Below are 20,854 nucleotides of genomic sequence, written 5' to 3'. Positions count from 1 at the left end.
TAGGATCTGCCGACAAAGGGTTCTGGAGTCGGCAGATCCCCGTCTAGACTGCCATCGACGGAGCCATGTAGTTTAGACGTACCCAAGGATGCATTTTCAGAAATGCTCTGCATTGGCCTCACTTTGCTCTTATTGAAGTCAATGGTTGACTTGAATGAAAGGAGAGTTATGCCAGTTCTGAGAGTTTTTGAAAGTCATTCAAACTTTTCTGTAAGAACACAGAAATATGGTCCAGCTTCTTTAATTTAGGTGTATTAGTTACTTACTATTGGTTATTTACCCACTGAATTTAAAGCTGGGGTGAGGGACAAATAGTGTGTATGAGATTTGGGAGTTGCATATACTACTTTAGAAACTAACTTGACTTACAAGGATTAAAAAACCCACAGAAAAATGTAACCTTTCTTTCTTCTAGCTTTCCAAGACCAACTTCTCCAACAACCATGATTTTCGGGCTCTTCTGCAATCACTGTATGCCACATTCGAAGAATTTAAAATGCATGAACAGATTGAAAATGAATACATCATTGGCTTACTTCAGCAGCGCAGTCGGACTGTGTATAATGTGCACTCAGACAACAAACTCTCAGAGATGCTTAGTCTCTTTGAGAAAGGGTTGAAGAATGTGAAGGTAAGATATCATAACTAGGCTAAAAGAAGTACTTCTCTAACCTTTAATTTGATGAGAAAATTTAAGAGGCGAGGAGGGGAAGGGAATTGGATTTTACTGAGGCTTTCTCTTAGCATGTCACTACTTTTTGGGTTCAGTAAGCAGAACTGCAGTGCAAGTTTCATTAGTATAACTGCTAAATGCATCTTTATCTTTTTCTGATTTTTTGGCTATAGCTCAAACATAAATTATAAAGATTTTTATTACAATAGCAGAAGGTATCGATATATATTAGAGCAGGGGTGCCCAAACTTTTTTCAAAGAGGGCCAGATTTGATGAAGTGAACAAGCGTGAGGGCCGACCATTTTGCCTGACATTCTTTGAACCATTAAAATTAAATGCAAATTAACTATTTTATGTAAAGTTTATTGCAAACGGCATACTTTTCATTTTGTCACATGGATGACAAATCTAAACAGGTGTTAAATCACTCTGCCTTTCATATCTGAAGGCCAGATGGAAAAAAAATCCAGGAAGCTGAAATATATGTCAGGAACATTGTAAAGTACATTACATATTATTGGTAATAAAGGTTGTCTGTCAACTTTTAAGTTCCAAAAATATGAACAGGAACATAACACCAAGTATACATGTTGTGTCCAAATATATTTATAACTGATTTAGACCAACTGACATTAACTGAGATTTTACAATGTATTCATCTCAATACATATGGATTCGTTGGGGGCCATAAAAGATAGATATTGCCAAATTACCTGTGGGGCCGTATTAAACCGGAACACGGGCCGCAATTGGCCCGCGGGCCGGACTTTGGACATGCCTGTATTAGAGAAATGAAAGATTTAAAATGTTACAAAGCAAATAATGCTATTGACACACTATTTTTGTTCTTGTAAAGAGAATAGTTATGAACATGGTAAAAGACCTAGAATATTTTTAGTGTTCTATAAGAGAGATTTTGAGGACTTTCTTTGAAATCACAAAATTCAAACCTGAAAATTTAAAATAAGGTTAGTTTAATATCTGTGCTACTTGATTAAATATATGCTTTGGTTTCTGTTTACTCAGACCATAAATCTTTTCATAACAAGTCCCCAAAGTAATCTAAATCTTTAAAAATATATATACTTTTCTTGTATAGCGATAATTACTTTTATTATTATTTTTTATTTCTCCTGGGCTTGGCCCTCTAATTCATTTTGCCTAGGACGGCTACTAACATCCCAGTGTTGAGTAACTGTAAATGATTGCCATCTTTTGAGTTGTTTTCTGATCACCCTTTAACAAATATTTTTTTCACCCCAAATTTGGAATTTCCTGGGCTGTACACTGATCATTCTTCTTTCACCTTACCTACCTCACTTTATGGAATGAAAATTTGTGTCCTCTAGCATCATTTGGCATCCTATATGAAACTTGCTGCAAAACTGGTGGTGGGAAGGAGAGGCCATCTTCCTCCCAATGCTGCTGCTTCTCTCCATGCACACTGGCTTCCAGGGAACCGCCTCACCCCATGTTTGAACTCTAAACAATAACACTAGGATTCTTATACTAGGGGTACTCCTCCAGCTCACATCACATTTTGTAGAAATAGTTTACTTTGGCCCCTGGTACAACCTGCCAGTTTGGAGATGAGTATGGACACTCTCTGAAGCTGGGATGGGGGAGGGTAGAATTGGGTTGACAATGAAAACGCAATGCAGCCTATCCTAAGTGACCTTTGTTTCTTGATGATGATGATCAGAGGCCGTGGCGAATAGATTGTATTATTTGTCAAGCCCCGGTCATCATCTTTTATTGGCTTCTCATGTAGAAAACTAATGTAAAAGGAGAAACAGGAATTTTGGGACATCTTTGGTGTAAATATTTTCCTAGAGCTATTTGATCTGGCTTGAATTAAACAGATTGGACTGCACTTACGTTTTTCTCTGTGTTATTGTTAACTTTGAATAGATACATTTGTTTGTAGAAATTAGTTATAAGAAAAATGTAAAAATTAAGATTTCAATATGTTTCCTATTCTACATTAGTGTGGTATCTTTTTGTTTTATTGGTTTTTTTTATTATAATGCACAGTACAGGAGATTTGAATCCACCTATTGGATATTGTAGCTCTACAGAACAAGAGTATTAGCCCTACATTATTTCCTTTCATTTTCAACAGAGGAAAAAATCCACCGAAATGTAAAAAATAATTCTTGATGACGCATGGTTGTCTTACTGCCTCCCTCCCATACTATTGCAAAAGTCACTGTAAAAAATTTCCTTCTGTCATAATCTAGACATATTCCAGGGTCAGATTCTTATTACTGTAATACAGAAAGGGTAACATTCATAGACGAGAGGGGTCAGTTAGCAGATAGTCAAAATGTCAACAGTAGTGTATTTATTTTAAAAAACGGACTATTTCAAAGTAAGCCTTTTCTATATGGCACATTTATTTACATTTAATTTATTGTGATTTAACTGGGATATTACGTTAATTTATGTAGAAAATATAAAATTAAAATATAGAGCTAAGAGTATAATTTGTGCAGAATTTCCTATAGAACACACGTAAATGATTTAGATTACATTTAATCTTTGATTACTTTGTATTTTTTGGTATGCCTGTTATAAATTAAAGTCTACTAATCAGTTTTAATATCGTATGTAAACCTTTCAGTTATGTGATAGTAGAAGTCAGATATTTCATGTGTGATAAAGTATCCCAGAATTACAGTAATACAATATTTTTTAATTTGACTAATGATGGACTATTGACCTGTTGTGGATTATTGATGTGAAATAGAAAAGTAGTGAACAATCAAGTTTTTTTTTTTTTTAAATCCAGGATGCTTCATCCAAAAAATGTACTTTATTATGTTGACTAATGTCATTTTTTATTTGTGGTACTTCATAGCATGTACTATAGTACATTTTTAAATAATATTAATATGAACATACAGCTTTTCAGCAATGTTGTGATGTATTCTTTAGGATTTGTGGTTAGCAAAGTTCTTCTGTTTCTGATTAATGCATTTTACATTGTAACAGAAGAACTAAATTACAATTTTTCCAGTGCAGAAGACATCTGCTAGAGTAAAAAATAAGCAAATGATCTCAATACTAACAAAATTTTTGTATTTTCCAAAAATTAACTCAATTTTTCCAAAAGGGGCAGTACGTTGAATATACATTTCAGTTCTTAAACTGTAAGGAAAGCAGTTTTGCTTAAATCATACTTTTTTTGTTTCAGAATGAATATGAACAGCTAAACTATGCTAAACAGCTGAAAGAGAGGTTGGAAGCATTCACGAGAGATTTCCTTCCTCATATGAAAGAGGAGGAGGAGGTAGGTAAAAGTCTTTTAAAGCTTAAGCTGTTTTCTTATCTGAGTATTTGGAACTGCTGGTCCTCAAGTCCTGAGAGCTAAGGGAATAGATCAGTGTAAGCTTGAAAGCTCATCTTTTTTTTTTTTTTAACCAAAATAAGATGCTCCGATAAAAAGATATTACTTCATCCATTTTATGTCTTAAATATTCGTTAAATTATTTAAAATTCGAGGTCTGGTGAAAGTGAAATGGTTTTGGCATTACTAGCTTTTTGATAAGAAGTATTTATATTGAATGAGAAATGAAGAATACATGACATCTACTATGTAAGCTCAAGGCACGCTTACTTTTTATTTTATAGTCAATTTGATATACCAGTTGCCTCTTAGTCTCATTTCTAAATGAAACATGGAATTTTAAAGATGCTTGAATGATTTGTTTCTGTATTTTAAAATTATGAGAATAGTGAATAATGTACATATATGGGCCATTTTAATTTGACAGTTTTGATAGGTATTCATTTGGTAAGACGGTGGTATTTTAGGAATGTATTCTTTCTGTGTTAAAATATATAGTTGAATTTTTTTCTAAAGAATACCTTACATGTAATGAGAATATGATTTCATGCAAAGTGTATTTTTCTTAAATATAATGTCTGATTATTTTAAAAAGGTTCTCTATAAGAAGATCCAGTAAAACAGGCTAAAGATCTATGAACATTTTAAAGCAAAAACAAAAAATGTTTTATGCTATAAATCAGTGGCCCATGAATTAAACAGCTTCTCTCAAACTGCCGCATGCATATATTGGACATTTACAGACTGGTATTGCCAGTCTGATTCTGTTTTATGTGTATCCAAAAACTGGGAATCATCCTCTAGAGACAGTAAAGCCTCCCAAGTCTGCTCAAGAGAGGAGGAGGAGGATGATAATAATAATACTTTAGTGTCTTCTATGTTAGGATCTTAATATCTTCTGAGTTAAATATATATTTCTAGCTCCATTTAATGTATAGGAAGATTGAACAAACAGGGTGGATCTACAATAGAAATTTAGGCCAACCCAGCTAAGTCACTTAGGAATGTGAAAAGGTCACAATCTTGAGTAACATAGTTAAGCCAACCTAAGTCCTCCTGTAGACAGTGCAAGGTTCACAGAAGAATTCTTCCATCAAACTAGCTACTTCTTCTTGGGGAGATGGATTATCTGCGCTGATTGAAGATTCCCCTGCTATGGAAGTAGGTAGTTGTCTACAATGAAGTGCTACTGGGGCACCAGTGTAACATTTTAAGTGTAGACAAGTCCTTAATGATTTTATTTGCCCAAAGACATGCAATCAGTTGTATGCAGTTTTGGGATTATAATTCGGGAATTTCAGATTCCTATCTGATATTCATTCCTATGCATCATGTTGCTCCTTTTGTAATTCCTGTTGTAAACATTGTTAGAAAAGTTATATGTATCGTTTTAAATACCTTGTGGCTGCAGTGTGGTTTTCTTCAGTTGTGGATAACTGTCATTTATTGGTTTAGGTTTTTCAGCCCATGTTGATGGAATATTTTACTTATGAAGAACTGAAGGATATTAAAAAGAAAGTTATTGATCAGCATTGCTCACAGAAAGAAACTGAAGAACTTGTTAGAGGTCTTAGCCTTTGGAATCAGATAAAGATTTCTGTGGATGAGAAAACAGATCAAGGTGAACCATTTTTAATTAAATGGAAAGGAACTTTAAATTTGCAAGTATATTTAAAATAAGTAAAATCACTCCAGTGAAGAGTTGTCTGTATATTTGCTGAATGCTTTCACATGATTGTGTTAGTAAAGGACATCTTTCTTCAAAATTGCAGTGATATGTTGGGAAGAATATTGCTGTTGTAGATTTTCAGAAGTTTCCATGTGAGCACATTCTCAAGCTCATTCTTCCCTCTGCAATGCTTTGTCCAAATTATGGCAAACACACAGTTTTGTGTTTAACTTTTAATTTCATGCTTCCATTTCAGGTTGTATTTTTCTGTTTCCAGACCCTGCCTTCACTGCCTGGTTGAAGGCCTGGTCTGGACGTTTCTCAGTTGGTATCTGCAGAAGAGTAAGTCAGTTGACAGTACCCCACGTAACAGAACTCTCTCTCTGCCCCCACAATCCTTTTGCCTTCCTTGTCCAAGGAGCCAGCAAGAGAGGATAAGCAGGGAAGGGAGAGGGTTGGAAAGATGTTTCTGCAAGATGAATGACCGAATAAAGTGAAATTTAATTCACACTTCTAGAATGAAATTTGGCCAGTTCTGAAACACAACCTCACTTTTTTTCCTTTATGAAGCTTAGTATAGGATGGATCATTTGATACAGGCCTGTTGTTAGTTTATCTGAATGTTGGAGCATCAGTAAAAATTTTCCGATGTAAATTCTCTACCTCATAGCTGAGAAGATGGCCTAGTCATCTCGGTAGACACTTGTGGTGTTCCACAACACTAGGAATATTTAAATGGGGTAGTAAATAAAGCATATCCTCACTAAACTGGCTTATTAAGAGTAAAGAAGGTACTGTTCCACCTTCAATCTGTTCATGAAAATCTAACCGATTTTAATTAAAGACTGTAATCCAAACAGTAACAAGATTTAAGACTTTCTTTGAACCACTAAACTGATCAATTTCTACTTTATAGGCCAAGGTGACAGAGAATAAGATTATGGATCAGAATGCAAAATACTTCTTGGCTTCTGACCATTCTGATATAGGAGACATATATAGCCTGCTGGAATTAGCTCCTGCAGTCTCTAACTGAAGTGGGAATTTGGGGATAGTAGGACTTCTACAAGTTTTCTGTCCTAAGTTCAGTCAGCTTTGGTACTAAAGTGGATTTGTGGGGGAAACATATGTGAAGGTATGTGATTTTTTTTTTTTGAGGAATGTTATAACTTCCATCCATTTTAAAAAAGGGAAAAAGTATCTATCACTGATGTTTGTTTCTTGGGCACAGTTACTTTCTTTTGAGACAAAGCAAAGTCTATATATTTTATCTGTGGAAAAGTTGCCGAATAACACCTTAAATTGGAGAATGAATCAAGTGAACCTGTGCATGATTGCATTTTCCTTTCTTGGGCAGAATAAGACATTTTGTTGCACAAATTCTACGTCATGTCTTGCACTTGCTTTGGAGGCTTCTTGACACAGGAAAGAAGACCGCCTCTCTCTGAACGGTCATGTGAAACATCATAGCTGTTTTTTCATTTGACAGTTTTCTTGAACACCGTTTTTCTGAAGTAATTCAGCTCAGCTCTAGGCATATAAATAAATTGATATTTCCAAACGAACCAAGATAATAAATGTGGAACCCTGCAAGATGATCTCCCTTATTATCAGTCATTATGGGAAGCTCTGTTCTTTGCTATATTTCCTACGTAACACATTGTTTTATGTGTGCAAGTTAGAAATTTGGGTAGCTTTCAGAATATGAATGTCAAGTTAGAAAAGCCTAGTCTTAGTGACACCAGCAATTCCTGTAGTGTATTTATCAATTCCTTAGATCTTTTCTGTAGTAATGTCTTTGGTTTTCCAGTTTCCAAATAAGAAAACACATGCATTTGTGATCACTATTAAATTAAATTAAATATATTCAAACAGTTGCTAAATGTTTGCAAGCCAACATCATGTATTGAGAGTACTATTTCTGTGTTTGCTTATTTAGAAATCTGGGCGATAACCTGAGATTAGGCCTACTTCTGGTCTTTGGAACTACTGGAAAACTTCTGGAAAAAATCACTTTGACACTTTCCTTTATTACAAACTACTATCTCTGATACCAAGAATAGTAAGGTAGTTGAACTATTTTTGAAGTTGGGTCTATGAGAATTCACTCTTTTTTACAATCGGGAAGCACACATGCAAAAAATGTGAACCAGTTATAACACACTTACCTCTGGAAAAAAATCTTATTATTTTGGTGAAACTGGAAATGATAGCATTGTCTATGTGGGTCTGTTGTCTGAAAGACCTATTTAAGGTGGGTATCAACTTTCCTTTCTGGCTAGAGTTAATGATCCTAGGCTTGAGTAGAGGGGAAAAAAAGATGAATATTTAGCTTTCAAATCATTTGTACCACTTCTCATGGTCTGTTTTTCTTATGAATGTTCATTTAAAAAAATCTGATTGATTGCATTTTTCCTACCACCATTAACAGAAATTTCACAGACCCTTATCTAGCCAGTAGAAACTATTTTTCTATGTATTTTTTTGTAGCAGCCAATGGTTATGTACAGGGCTCAACAGTTAGTGCAATCTACTCGCTTATGGCGAGTAGATTACAAGCCAGCACAGCTGTGCAGCGTGGTCAGCGCATTCGCAGCGTGCTGAACCGCGTGGCTGGCAAGCAGGGCTCGCCGCCGCTTGGCGAACCCTGGTTATGTATACATTATTTTAAAATTATTGCTTGTTTCCTAGGAATAATGAATGGAAAGTAAAGACTAAACATTATACGTAAGCTTCAGAGCTGCAGGGAGACGGGGAGCAAAGCCTTGGAGCACGCCCGCAGCGGGACAGCCCAGGCGCGCTTGGGCTGTCCTGCTGTGGGCGTGCTCCGCGGCTTTGCTCCTGTCCCACTGGTCTGCTGGGGGGTTGTGCAGCTAGTGCCCCTCCTCCCCCAGCAGACGAGGCTTTTTTTGCCTACCCCTGGGGTAGAGCAGCTGGGGGCTGCCGGGTTGGTCCCGCCGCGCCGCTCCGGACCAACCCGGCAGCACCCCAGCTGCTCTGCCCCAGGCGTCCTGATTCAGCCGCTGCTGGTCAGTTTCAGCAGTGGCTGAATCAGGACGCCTGGGGCACAGCAGCTGGGGTGCTGCTGGGTTGCTCCAGTAGCGCTGAGGAGCTGTGCTACTGGAGCAACCCAGCAGCACCCCAGCTGTTCTGCCCCAGGTGTCCCCAAGTCAGCCGTTGCTGAAACTGACCAGCGGCTGACTACAGGGAGCCCGAGGCAGAGTTGCTCTGACCCAGGCTTCCTGGAATCAGCCGCTGATCAGTTTCAGCAGCAGCTGACTTGGGGACACCTGGGTTTCTTAAGTTGAATCTGTATGTAAGTCAGAACTGGCGTCCAGATTCAGCCGCGGTTGAAACTGATCAGTTTCAGCAGCGGCTGACACCAGTTCTGACTTACATACAGATTCAACTTAAGAACAAACCTACAGTCCCTATCTTGTACGTAACCCAGGGACTGCCTGTATTCAGAAATTTAAAAAGGTATTACCTAGATTAGTAAACTACGCCCAGAAGAGAATGAGGACTAAGTGCAAAGACTTGAGGCTTGAAGTATAGATGGTGTGCTCGTATTGACTAGCCCCAGTCAAGAAGGATGAATGCTTGGAGGTAATAAAACATGACCCTCTCACTGAACAGGGCTATTTGCTGCTTCCTTGCTAGCTGCAGATGAAAAAGGGCCCTGTGACCTTAATATAGGGTCCTGAGAATCTGGGAACAGCTGTAGTTTGTATTTTGTTTGGCAAAGGCAGACATAAATTCTGACAAAAGGTGCAAATCCTGCTTCTGCACATTTTGTTAAGTTTTCGCTATCACAATGTATTCTATTCCACCTGGTTTGAGTGGCATCCAGATGTCTTTTGTGGCCAGGCTTTGGAAGAGAAATTAGGCTGTGTAATCTGTAAAGGAAATGGTAGGTGTTGAACTGGTTTACTTTGATCTTCTGTACTGTTCATAACATATAATATTTTAAAAACAAGACATACCTCCATATTAGATCATGGCTTAGATACAAATGTCCATCCATGGATGCAGATTTCTGTTTGTAGACATCAGTGTCTGCTGATCTGAAGGGCTCCATTCCCAGGAGATGCAGTGGGCAAAGGAGATGAGGTGTGGTTCCGTAGCACCTGAGACCCAGAGTTCTGTGCTGGCAGCATCTTTTCCCCTCAGCAACTGCTGCTCCTACTCTTCTCCTCCCCCTCCTCCAGTCCTGTTGCCTCTTTCTGCTAGAGGTAGCAATGCGGGGGTGGGAAGTCACTAGTCAAGTCACTAATCGACTCCAATAAGCATATGCATATAGGTTAATATACTAATCGCTTATATTCCTAGGCTGTCCTGCCCCTAGACCTGCCCCCAACCACATCTCCTGTCTGGGATGTACAGCCTTACTGGTGGTGGGACTGGAGGCAGTGCAGCCACACTGCCTGCTGGAGCTGCTGGCTCCCAGGGGTGGCGGCACTTTGCTTATCTCCTTTGGCCACAGCATCTCTTTGGAACGCAGCCCTGCAGATCAGCGCATGCTGATGTCTTATCTGCAGATATCCGCATCCACAGGTAGACATTTGTATTCATGGCAAGTTCTATCCATACTCCTTTCTGAATATTTTTGAGTGAAATATTCTTTTGACTTTTACTGCTAAACAAATTACATCTTTTCTCATAAGCTTTTAAATGTATTTTATCATTGCATCACTTTGGAGAAAATGAGCCCAGCCGTTATTACCTGCAGAAGTTTACATTCATACCCCTTTATTAACACACATGTTTTATATTTCAGAAACTGAAGTGACAGGGCATACCACAAATATTACCCATCTTCCTCCTGAAGTAATGCTGACCGTTTTCAGTTACCTTAACCCTCGGGAGTTGTGTCGATGTAGTCAAGTAAGCACTAAGTGGTCTCAACTGGTTAAAACTGGATCTCTTTGGAAACATCTTTACCCTGTTCACTGGGCTAGAGGTACCTGACTGAATTTTTCATCTGTTTTTAAAAAACATTTCAAGGATCTGATTTTGGAGCCTGCAAAATATAATAATTTGTGTAATTAATTTAAATTAACTGTATGTAGGCTCTCTATTTGGTCATGGTGGTATTACGTAGTTTAATTTGATGTGATAAGAGCTGATTTTGATAGAGGAAACAGTTACAAGCTTGGTTTAATATTTTATTTTTTGGTAGTCTTGGAAAACACACTATATATAAGAATGAACTGTATACACTTTAGCATATTACTATCTAACAATTTCTAATTGGCAATACATATTAGTAATGGGAAGTAATGTGAGTCTATTGTGTTCTGTAACCTTTTGTTCTAAATGATATTATTGTAGCTGCTTTAGTAGTCAAATTGCAATGGATTCAGAGACTTTTGTATAGTAAAAGTGAAATTTCCTATTTTAGTAATGATGCAAGCTTGTCTTACTACAGATTGGTTCTTCCTAGTCTGGCACCCTCAGGACCCGACCCATCCTAAATGAGGGAATTTGCTGGATCAGGGGAGGTTCCTGGCCTCCCAACCCGCTACCTCTCCGTGTGGTTGGCTCCATTCCACTGCTGCTGGGCTCTGGTGCCGTGGGCTGCCTGGGGCTCCATGGACACGACGCTTGCTGGTTGCTTGCAGTCGGGCTGCGGCCCTGCCTGGCCAGTGGTCGCCAGCTGTTGGTGGCTCAGCTGTTTTCCATAGACTAGTGGCTCAGCTGTTGATGTGCCCCACTGCAGCTCTCTCCCACTGCCCTGTCTGGAGCGCCCCAGGAACAGGATCCCCAGCTGCCACTGGGCTCTCACTCCCCACCTCCGAGGCTCTCTGGTCCAGCAACATTCATGGTCCTTTCGGACTGTAGGTTAGGTATGTAAGTGACTAGTCGACTACAGGCAGTCCCCGGGTTACGTACAAGATAGGGACTGTAGGTTTGTTCTTAAGTTGAATTTGTATGTAAGTCGGAACTGGTACATATTGTACCCCAGGTGTCCCCGATTCAGCCGCTGCTGAAACTGACCAGCAGCTGACTACAGGAAGCCTGAGGCAGAGCTGCTTTGCCCCGGGCTTCCTGGAATCAGCCGCTGATCAGTTTCAGCAGCAGCTGACTTTGGGACACCTGGGGTAGAGCAGCTGGGGTGCTGCCAGGTTGGTCCCCGCAGCGCCGAGGTGCGGCACTGCGGGGACCAACCTGGCAGCTCCCCAGCTGCTCTGTCCCAGGCGTCCAGATTCAGCCACTGCTGAAACTGACCATCAGCGGCTGAATCGGACACGCCTGGGGCCGAGCATCTGGAGTGCTGCTGAGTTGGTCTGGTAGCGCCGACCCTTGGCGCAGCGGGACCAATCCGGCAGCACCCCAGCTGGTCTTGGGGATGCTTGGGGCAGAGCAGCTGGGGTGCTGCTGGGTTGGTCCCGCAGCGCCGCTCCTCGGCGCTACTGGACCAACCCGGCAGCACCCCAGCTGCTCTGTCACAGGTGTTCCCAAGTCAGCCGCTGCTGAAACTGACCAGCGGCTGACTACAGGAAGCCTGAGGCAGAGCTGCTCTGCCCTGGGCTTCCTGGAATCAGCCGCTGATCAATTTCAACAGCGGCTGATTCTGGACGCCTGGGACAGAGCAGCTGGGGCGCTGCCAGATTGGTCCCCATAGCGCCACACCTCAGCACTGTGGGACCAACTCGTCAGCCCCCCAGCTACTGTACCCAGGCATCCTGATTGAGCCGCTGCTGAAACTGACCAGCGGCGAGAAAAGCCTGGTCTGCTGGGGGGGAGGGGGAGTGCACTAGGTGCATTCCCTCCCTCCCCCCAAGCAGACCAGGCTTTTCTCGCCGCGGAGGACGGGGGTGGCGGGACCGCCGAGACGAGCCACAGTCCCGCCGCTCGCATCCTCCGCGGCTTTGCTCTGCGTCTCCCTGGTCTGCTGGGGGAGCCCCCCCAGCAGACCAGGGAGACGCCGAGCGGCTTTTCTCGCCGCAGAGGACGCGGGCGGCAAGACCGCCGCAGCGCTTCTCAGTGGTCTGCTGGGGGGGGGGCAGCTAGTTCGGGGTTCCCTCACCCCTTTCTTAAGTAGGGGTCCGATGTAAGTTGGATCCACATAACCCGGGGACTGCCTGTATCTGATAAGCAAAAGCTTATCGGATAGTCGACTAGTTCCTTGACTATTCACTTCTCCCCCACCCCTTTCTGCCTCTTAAGAGCCTCTGGGCTCTTAGTACATTTAAAGGGCTAAAACCCGACTGCCCTTCAGACCTTTAAATGAATTAAGATCCTGTTAGCTCTTAATACATTTTAAAGTCAGAGCCACAGCAGGTTAGCTGCCGGGACTGGGAGCCAACCCTGCTCCTGCTCCTCTGCTTATCGACTAGTGTCACTAGTCTATGGAAAATCCATAGACTAGTTGATTTAACTATAAATAACATCCCTACTACAGATGTTGCTAAACCAGAAAGTCCCAGATTTCGGAGGAGGCCCCTTTTTCATGTTACAGTAAACTTCCGATAATCCGGCACCTTTGGGACCCAGGGGGTGCCGGATTATCAGATATGCCGGACTATCGGAAGGGGGGACTATGAAGGCCACCCCAGACCCCCTCATAGCCCCCCCTTCCGATAGTCCGGCTCTGCCCCAGGCATCCCTGATTCAGCTGCTGCTGAAACTGACTAGCAGCGGCTGAATCGGAGATGCCTGGGGCAGAGCAGCTGGAGTGCTGCCGGGTTGGTCGGGGTAATGCCGACGCTTGGCGCGGCGAGACCAACCAGGCAGCACCCCAGCTGCTCTTGGGGACGCCTGGGGCAGAGCAGCTGGGGTGCTGCTGGGTTGGTCCCGCAGTGCCGCTCCTTGGCGCTACTGGATCAACCCGGCAGCACCCCAGCTGCTCTGCCCCAGGTGTCCCCAAGTCAGACGTTGCTGATACTGATCAGCAGCTGACTCCGGAAAGCCCGAAGCAGAGCTGCTCTGCCTCGGGATTCCTGGAATCAGCCGCTGGTCAGTTTCAGCAGTGGCTGAATCAGGACGCCTGGGGTGCTGCCGGGTTGATCCCGCAGCCCCCAGGAGCAGCGCTAGGGGACCTACCCGGCAGCGCCCCAGCTGCTCTCCCTCCGGCTTCCCTGATTCAGCTGCTGGTCAGTTTTAGCAGCGGCTGAATAGGGGAAGCTGGGGGCAGAGTAGCTCCAATGGTCCGGCTGCGGAGCACTTCCGGGTTCCTGATGGTGCTGGACCATCAGGAGTGCCGGACCGTCAGATGCCGGACCAATGGAGTTTTACTGTATTATAATACTCCAGTATAAGGTATAAGCCACAGCAGCTACAGTCACTTAGTTGACATTTCACTGCTTCCCCATAGGTAGTAAGAGAAACTTGCATTAGATAAAATTCAAATGCAACCAGCTGTCCACTAGCAAATGCTTGTTTTCTACCTGACTTAGTCTCAAATATGCAATGTGTAATTGAAAACTCATGAACTATAGCAGTTGGAAGTGTTTTTATTCCAAAGTGATCAGCTCCTGACCAAGTTACATGAATTATAAATTATGAGGATTTCATATCAGAAAGGAAGCTTGTTTATTTAATATAGGTGTTTTTGCTTAGTAAATTGACAAAGCAGCTACACCATCTATTAAATGAACTGTGTATATATAAAGATTAGGGATGTAAAAATTGGTTAAAACCTTTAACCAAGTTAAATTATTACAGTTGTATTGTTGAACCAGTTAATCATGAAATGATGTCACTCTCGTGGGCTGACTAAGGGCAGCTGGGCCTAGGGTCCTGCTAGCCAGGCGCAGTGGGGGTTGCTCCAGGATGGCCTGCCTAGCATTGCCATATCTGGGACTGCTCCTCCTGGCTTAATGCTGGTGGTTGACTACTGAGGTTTGGGCAGGGTCTGGTTAACTGGCATGCATTCCTTAATATTTACCAAATAACCTTGTACATCCCTAATAAATAAATATACTTGTTTTGTTGATTTACCGTGTTCTAAAGTTCGAAACATTTTCAATGAGAAGAACAGTTATTTCAGTCCTAAACTTTGCATCTTCATACTAAACCCTAGTGGGAAAGGGGATGAAAAATAGGGAGTCCTCATTAAGAAGTATAACAATAAACGAAAATTGATATATTGAAACTTTCCAAGGAAACTCTAAAAGCTTTTGAATGGTCACTTTTAATATAAATATCAGGAATTGCATATGAAATGGCCCAATTCAACTTCAGTTGAAGGAAATAGCCAATAGTTTAATTACCCTAATGTATAACAAATAATTGCTGGAATTTTCAGTTATAAAATCAAATATTTCCTTCAGCACTTTTTCATTTTTTTATTTTTTTGGGGTTGACTAGGTGACTGGTACAATGGTCCTGCAGCTAATCTTGATACGGAACCTGATGAGGAGTGGGTGAAAAATAGAAAAGATGAAAGTCGTGCTTTTCAGGAATGGGATGAAGATGCCGACATAGATGAATCTGGTAGGCAAAAATCTAATATACAATAAATTGCTGTGCAATGTTCCTTTGCAGTTTTTTTTCTAATGACGATGCAAAACCCCCAGTACGTGTAATCATATAACTATAATTTTATACAGAGGCAATGTAGATATCTTCTTTTTAAAAACAGCTTCTTTATCATTGATTTTAGTCCATAGATTACAGTTATGAATAAAAGAAGAACATTTTAATCTGGAGTATGTACTTTTACTTTGGGCTAACAGAAAACATTTTGAATGTGTCCAGTTTTTTAATGAATAATTAAAGATTAAGATTAAATTTAATAAAATTTAAAGAACCTTGCTGTAGCAGCTCTTGAGTGGTTAGTCAATGTCCTCTACATATTACATGGATATAAATGTTTCCAAACATACTTTTTTTGTGTGTGTTTGTGAGGCATCCACACTGTCCTTTATTAAACAAAATAGTGGCAAGCAGTTACCCTAAACAATGTCTCATGATTTTCACTCTCTGTGAAGTATACAAAACACAGCGCACTCAGACTTTCTTTGTCCACCATTTAATGGTAGCTAAATACTCTGTGTTGTTTTACTGAGGCTTGAATGAATTACGCTCCTATCTCTGTTTTGGCTATCCTGTTTCCATCTGTGTGTTCGGTTCAGCTTGAGTTGAACATTGCAAACGGGCAAGACCATAGTTTATTATTTTTTAAAATCTCTGTTTTTAAGAAGTTCCCCATCTTGAAGATGGATACCAATTGGATTCACTCTGCTGAATACAAGTTCCAGTATAAAACTCATTTTAAAAATGTATTGCTATTTTCTGGTTTTTAGTTTCTCAGTTCTGCTTGATCTAAAGGTGCTCTACAAAATATTGACTTCAATGACGCATAATAGTTTTCTTTTCTTTACTACTGGCCCAGAGTCAGCAAATTTGTCTCTTTTTAAACAGTGTCTATGATTCTTGCCTTTGAAACCTGTAGCTGGTTACTGCAACATTTTCTACTCAGAATTACTAATGGAAAAAAGAATTGGCTGTTTCAGTTAGTATAGTAAGCTTTGTTGTTTGGACCAAGTAATGCCTGGTATTCTGCATTTCACCAGTTTGTCTCTAGGTTTTGAAGTTTTGGAAGCAACCTGTAAAACCCCAAATGGTGTAGAATCTGAAAGAAACATTCTTTCTGTGCAATGTTATGATAGTTTTCTATTGGATTGGTTGCTTTTGTTTCCTGGGGTTGATTTCTATAGGACAGCTAATAAGATCGACAAGTAGAAAAATCACTCTCCTGGAACCTATTTCCCAGAGTTTAGCAAATTATAAAGTGCATTATTAAACATGTGTTTTGCTAAACTTTTCACTTGTATCCATATTTTTAGGTACAAGTATTTTTCCTGCGGGTGTGTCTGTGTGTGTTGCTGATCAGAGTACTATGGCAGCAGTGTCCTTTGGGTCCACACATGTGTTCTCCTTGTGGTGTGCCATGAGCTTAGCCACGCTGTGTGAGCTAACCATTCCCGTTCCTTCTTAACTAGAGGCGGAGCTATTATCAATCTGTTAAGGCTACAATTCTTCTGTTTGCAGCTTACAGTTAGTTTTCTACAGTTCTAATTGTATTTCTGTTTGTTCATTTTACCTACCTTGCAAAAAACTAAAATCACCCCCACAACCTTTTTACTTTTCTTCCTGTCCTTTTCTCCCTTAGGGACTTCCCCTTTGCAGGTTATGCCCATCTCCCTGGGCTTCAAAAAGTGCCACACTTGCATAAGGTGTTCTTGGTTGCAGAAAAGTGCACTCAGTGCATTTGTTGCTTTGGTGAGGGCCAAAAACAGTAAGTTAAGTTCACCTTCAGCTAGCAGCTCTGAGTGAGATCCTGAAAGGATAGAGAGTTCTGCCAGAAGATTATATTCATGGAGTTAGCTCTATAACCTCAATCTTCTAGCAGACAAGCTAGGGACTCCTCTTGTAAGTCCTTCTAGAAAAGAGCGGGGAAGTTCCCTAAGTGAGTCTAGAGATAGCTGCGAGTGACATTTTCAGCAACACTGGCACCAAGATCACAGTCGAACACCCACGTATGACAACTGTTGAGTACTAGGCCCACATAGAGTATGAGCAAGGGTACTGATTTTTTGAGACAGAGACACAAGAACAAGCACAAGGAGATGCTCCCAGTATATGAGTCTACCTTGGTACTACCAGTGGCAATTCACCCAGTACCGGAGAGACTGGGACAGGTATTCTCCCCTGGCACTGTTACAGCCACTGGGATATTTGGTACCTGCCAAAACTGTGAGCAAACACTGTCTTGGGTGGCTCCCAACTTGCAAGTGAGCAGGCAAAAAATATTATGTCCCTGAAAATAAATCAGTCTTCCTTTTTCCCTCCCAATTCCATCAGGATAGATGCTGTCAATTCTCATGGCCAGTAACACCAGTCCAGAGCTTCACTCCTATCCACCATCTGACAGGGATTGGTAATACTAGAGATGTAAATGACTAGTCGACTACCTGATCAGTATATGCTGATCAGGTAGTTGAGTAGTAAGTTGACTAGTTCCTCCCACTCTCCCCCGCTCCCATTACCAGAGAGAAGCAGCAAGCTGGGGGGAGCAGGAGCCTGTGCTGGGGGGAACTTGCTTAAGAGCTGGTTCCCTCCAGTACTGTCTCCACAGGGAGGGGGGCAGGGGAAGTAGAGGCACGGCAGGGAAACAGCACGAGCAGGTCCAACTGCTATGCCTCTCCTGTTGAAATGTAGCAAGATTCCTTTAGGACTCTTGCTACATTTCAAAGGGAGAAGCAGAACCCCAGGTGAGTGGAGACCACACCCCATGGGGCTCTTGCTACATTTCAAGGCTGAGACGGAACCCCAGGCGAATGGGAACTGCCTGAGTCCCCACTGTTCTTCTGCATTTTAAATGTAGTAAGAGCCACCGTTGGGCAGCTCTTACTACAGTAGACTTCTGATAATCCGGCACCTTTGGGACCTAGGTGGTGCCGGATTATCAGATATGCCGGAGTATCAGGAGGTACTGCATTCTCTCAACCCAATCCCCCTCCCACCCGCACCCCCAACCGGACTATTGGAGTTTTACCGTATATTTAAAAGGCAGAGGTGCAACAGGGATAGCAAGCATGCCAACCCCACCCCTTATCAATTAATGGAAATTCCATGGACTATTTGATTAGTTGATTAATTGAAATTTAACATCCCCTGGTAATACCTTGCTCCTTTGGCAGGAAGACATTTTCCTCTGCCACCTTGTAATTCTGTGTCGCCAACTATCTAACACTCATGACCAAATATAATTACAAATTATAATAAATTCAGTGACTTTATTAACAAATTACCTGAAGCACTTCAGGCTTCCTTTAAAGGAGTCATGGAACAGGGTTAGTTAGTATCAGAAATATCACTACAATTGGCTCTTGGTGCTATCAACAAAGCAGCTACAGCCATCTCTATAGTGGTATTGATGTGATAGGCATCATGGCTCCAAAAGTTGGATTTCCAAAAGAGATGCAGTCCACTGTGGAAGATCTTTTTTGAGGGCACAGAGCTCTTTGCCCAGAAGAAAGGCACATATCTTAATACCTTAAAGTATTCCAGGGCTACCGTGAGGTCAATGAGAATCTATAAACCTTTTTAGCCCCCATTATCAACCTCAACATTTCGAACTTCAGAGAAAGGGGGAATTCCTGAAGCATGATCCTTGTTCCACTCTTTGCAGGTCTGGGTGTCACAAAACGCCTGCACTTAGTCTCCACAAGCAGACTCCAAGAAAGCCCACAAAGACCACAAACCAGATAAGATCGAAGGTGCCAGGCCAGGTTTATTGTTAAGCGAAGTACAGTAATAGATGTCAGTAGACTCTTCTAAAACACTATGCATATATACCCTGTAGCAATGGAATGACTCAATCAGTGGGAAATTCCCACTGCCACCTAGGTCATCCAGAGACACCACCTTATATACATGTACAACAAATCACACCTCACTGCTGATGTAACAGGTCACCACCCTCTGACGTTGTCAGGTCACCACCCTCTGACGCTACTTAGATACCACCTATCGCCCTGTACCTCATGGGTTTGATTAGATCAGTACTCCCCAACCTTTCGTGGCTGCCGGGCATCTGGGGGTGGGACTGCTCATGTGCTGTGCTTCCAGGGGTGGGGCCATGCATGCGCTGCATGCCCAGGGGTGGGGGCCACCTACGTGCCCTGAGCCTAGGGCTGGCACTGCGCATGTGCCGTGCACCCGGGGCAGGGGCCGCCCGCGCACCCTGGGGCAGGGGCCAGCACTGCACGTGCTGGGGGTAGTGGCCACCCACACGCCCTGAGCCCTGGGCTGGCATCGCGCATGTGCCGCACGCCCAGGCAGGGACCGCACCCGGGGCCGGCACCACGCATGTGCCATGTGCCGGGGGGCTGGGCCAGCCCAGATGTTTCGGCAGGCGCACATAAATGCCCCAGCGGGCGCCATGGCATCCGCGGGCACCGCGTTGGGGACCACTGGATTATATCATCTTTATCCATCATGCTGTCATTTTAGACCTTTTCTGAACCTGGGTCTGTATCTGTGAGGAGCAGGTAACAAGGTCTTTTGTAATGAGCGTGTGATTTCAACTTATGACCAGTACCAATTATTGCTCTGCAGTTGGTACCTAGCACCGATTAGTTTTTTGCACTCTTAGCCCTGTTCATGCCAAGTTCTGTGAGCAGCAGTTCTTGCTTACAGTTTAGCTTTCCTTTAGGTTAGCCATATTTTATCTATTGTTAGCTAGGCGTCAGGCCTCAAACCAGGCCTGTGCTACATGGGCTTTTCTTTTAGGCCTCTATCTTACTACACCAGTGACTCCAACTGTGGTTCAATTTGGTTTACAGAGTGGACAGGGATAGGCCGGATGAACCACTGTCACTTCCCACTCTCTAAATCTATCTAAATTTATTATTAACTCTTATATTTCTCTTTGGTTTATTTTACAGAAGAGGCTGCAGAAGACTTGCTTGCAATTAACGTAGCACAGATGGAAAAGCATTTACTCCATGGCTTAATTCATAATGTTCTCCCACATGTAGGCACTTCAGTGAAAACACTAGTATTAGCCTACAGCTCTGCAGTTTCTAACAAAATGGTATGTATTTTCAGCATTAATAGTTTAAGTATGAGGATGCAGGGTATAATTGGTAATATATAATTGGCTTCAGTTTGTATTGTCAGTGAAGTTGAACTGCAGCACAGATGAGCAATCATTTGCATCTTGGCTGTGAGATTGTTTAATTTTCTAAGTTTTTTGCATTTTCTTTATTTTTACATATCCTTTACTAGGTTAGACAGTTCTTGGAACTTTGTCCTAACTTGGAACATCTGGATCTCACTCAAACTGATATTTCAGACTCTGCATTTGAAAGGTTAGTTATTTGATTTTAAAAACTTTACATCTGTACATTTTTCTAGTAAAAAGCAAATCCAAACCCACAACAATACAACGATTAGCATTATAATTATACTTAGAATATGCATTCAACCATAATCAACAATTAAACTAAAACAACATTAAAGAAGGGAGGATCAAGGCAAACTGCTGCCTGGATCCAGCCAATGCTACAGTATCAGGGGCTAAAATTGTATGTTCTAACAGCATGAATATAAATATAAATTAATGGAGATTGCCTGTCTCCTAGAACTGGAAGGGACCTTGAAAGGTCATCGAGTCCAGTCCCCTGCCTACACAGCAGGACCAAGTAC

At 42.0% G+C, this 20,854-nt stretch overlaps 1 protein-coding gene across 1 annotated transcript in view; it reads left to right on the top strand.

Moving 5' to 3' along the window:
- The window catches only part of FBXL5 (F-box and leucine rich repeat protein 5), a 45,368-nt gene that overhangs the window by 14,183 nt on the left and 10,331 nt on the right, over positions 1–20,854 (top strand). The window contains exons 2-8 of the mRNA XM_075930708.2: positions 416–631; positions 3,871–3,966; positions 5,479–5,644; positions 10,470–10,652; positions 15,005–15,130; positions 20,092–20,240; positions 20,435–20,517. Of these exons, the coding sequence (XP_075786823.1) occupies positions 416–631; positions 3,871–3,966; positions 5,479–5,644; positions 10,470–10,652; positions 15,005–15,130; positions 20,092–20,240; positions 20,435–20,517 (1,019 nt within the window). The remainder of the gene's footprint in view (positions 1–415; positions 632–3,870; positions 3,967–5,478; positions 5,645–10,469; positions 10,653–15,004; positions 15,131–20,091; positions 20,241–20,434; positions 20,518–20,854) is intronic.

The sequence above is a fragment of the Pelodiscus sinensis genome, chromosome 4, assembly GCF_052426305.1.
Source record: "Pelodiscus sinensis isolate ZL-2025 chromosome 4, ASM5242630v1, whole genome shotgun sequence".
NCBI classification, from domain to species: Eukaryota; Metazoa; Chordata; order Testudines; family Trionychidae; genus Pelodiscus; species Pelodiscus sinensis.
This window is presented reverse-complemented; position numbering and strand designations above follow the sequence as displayed.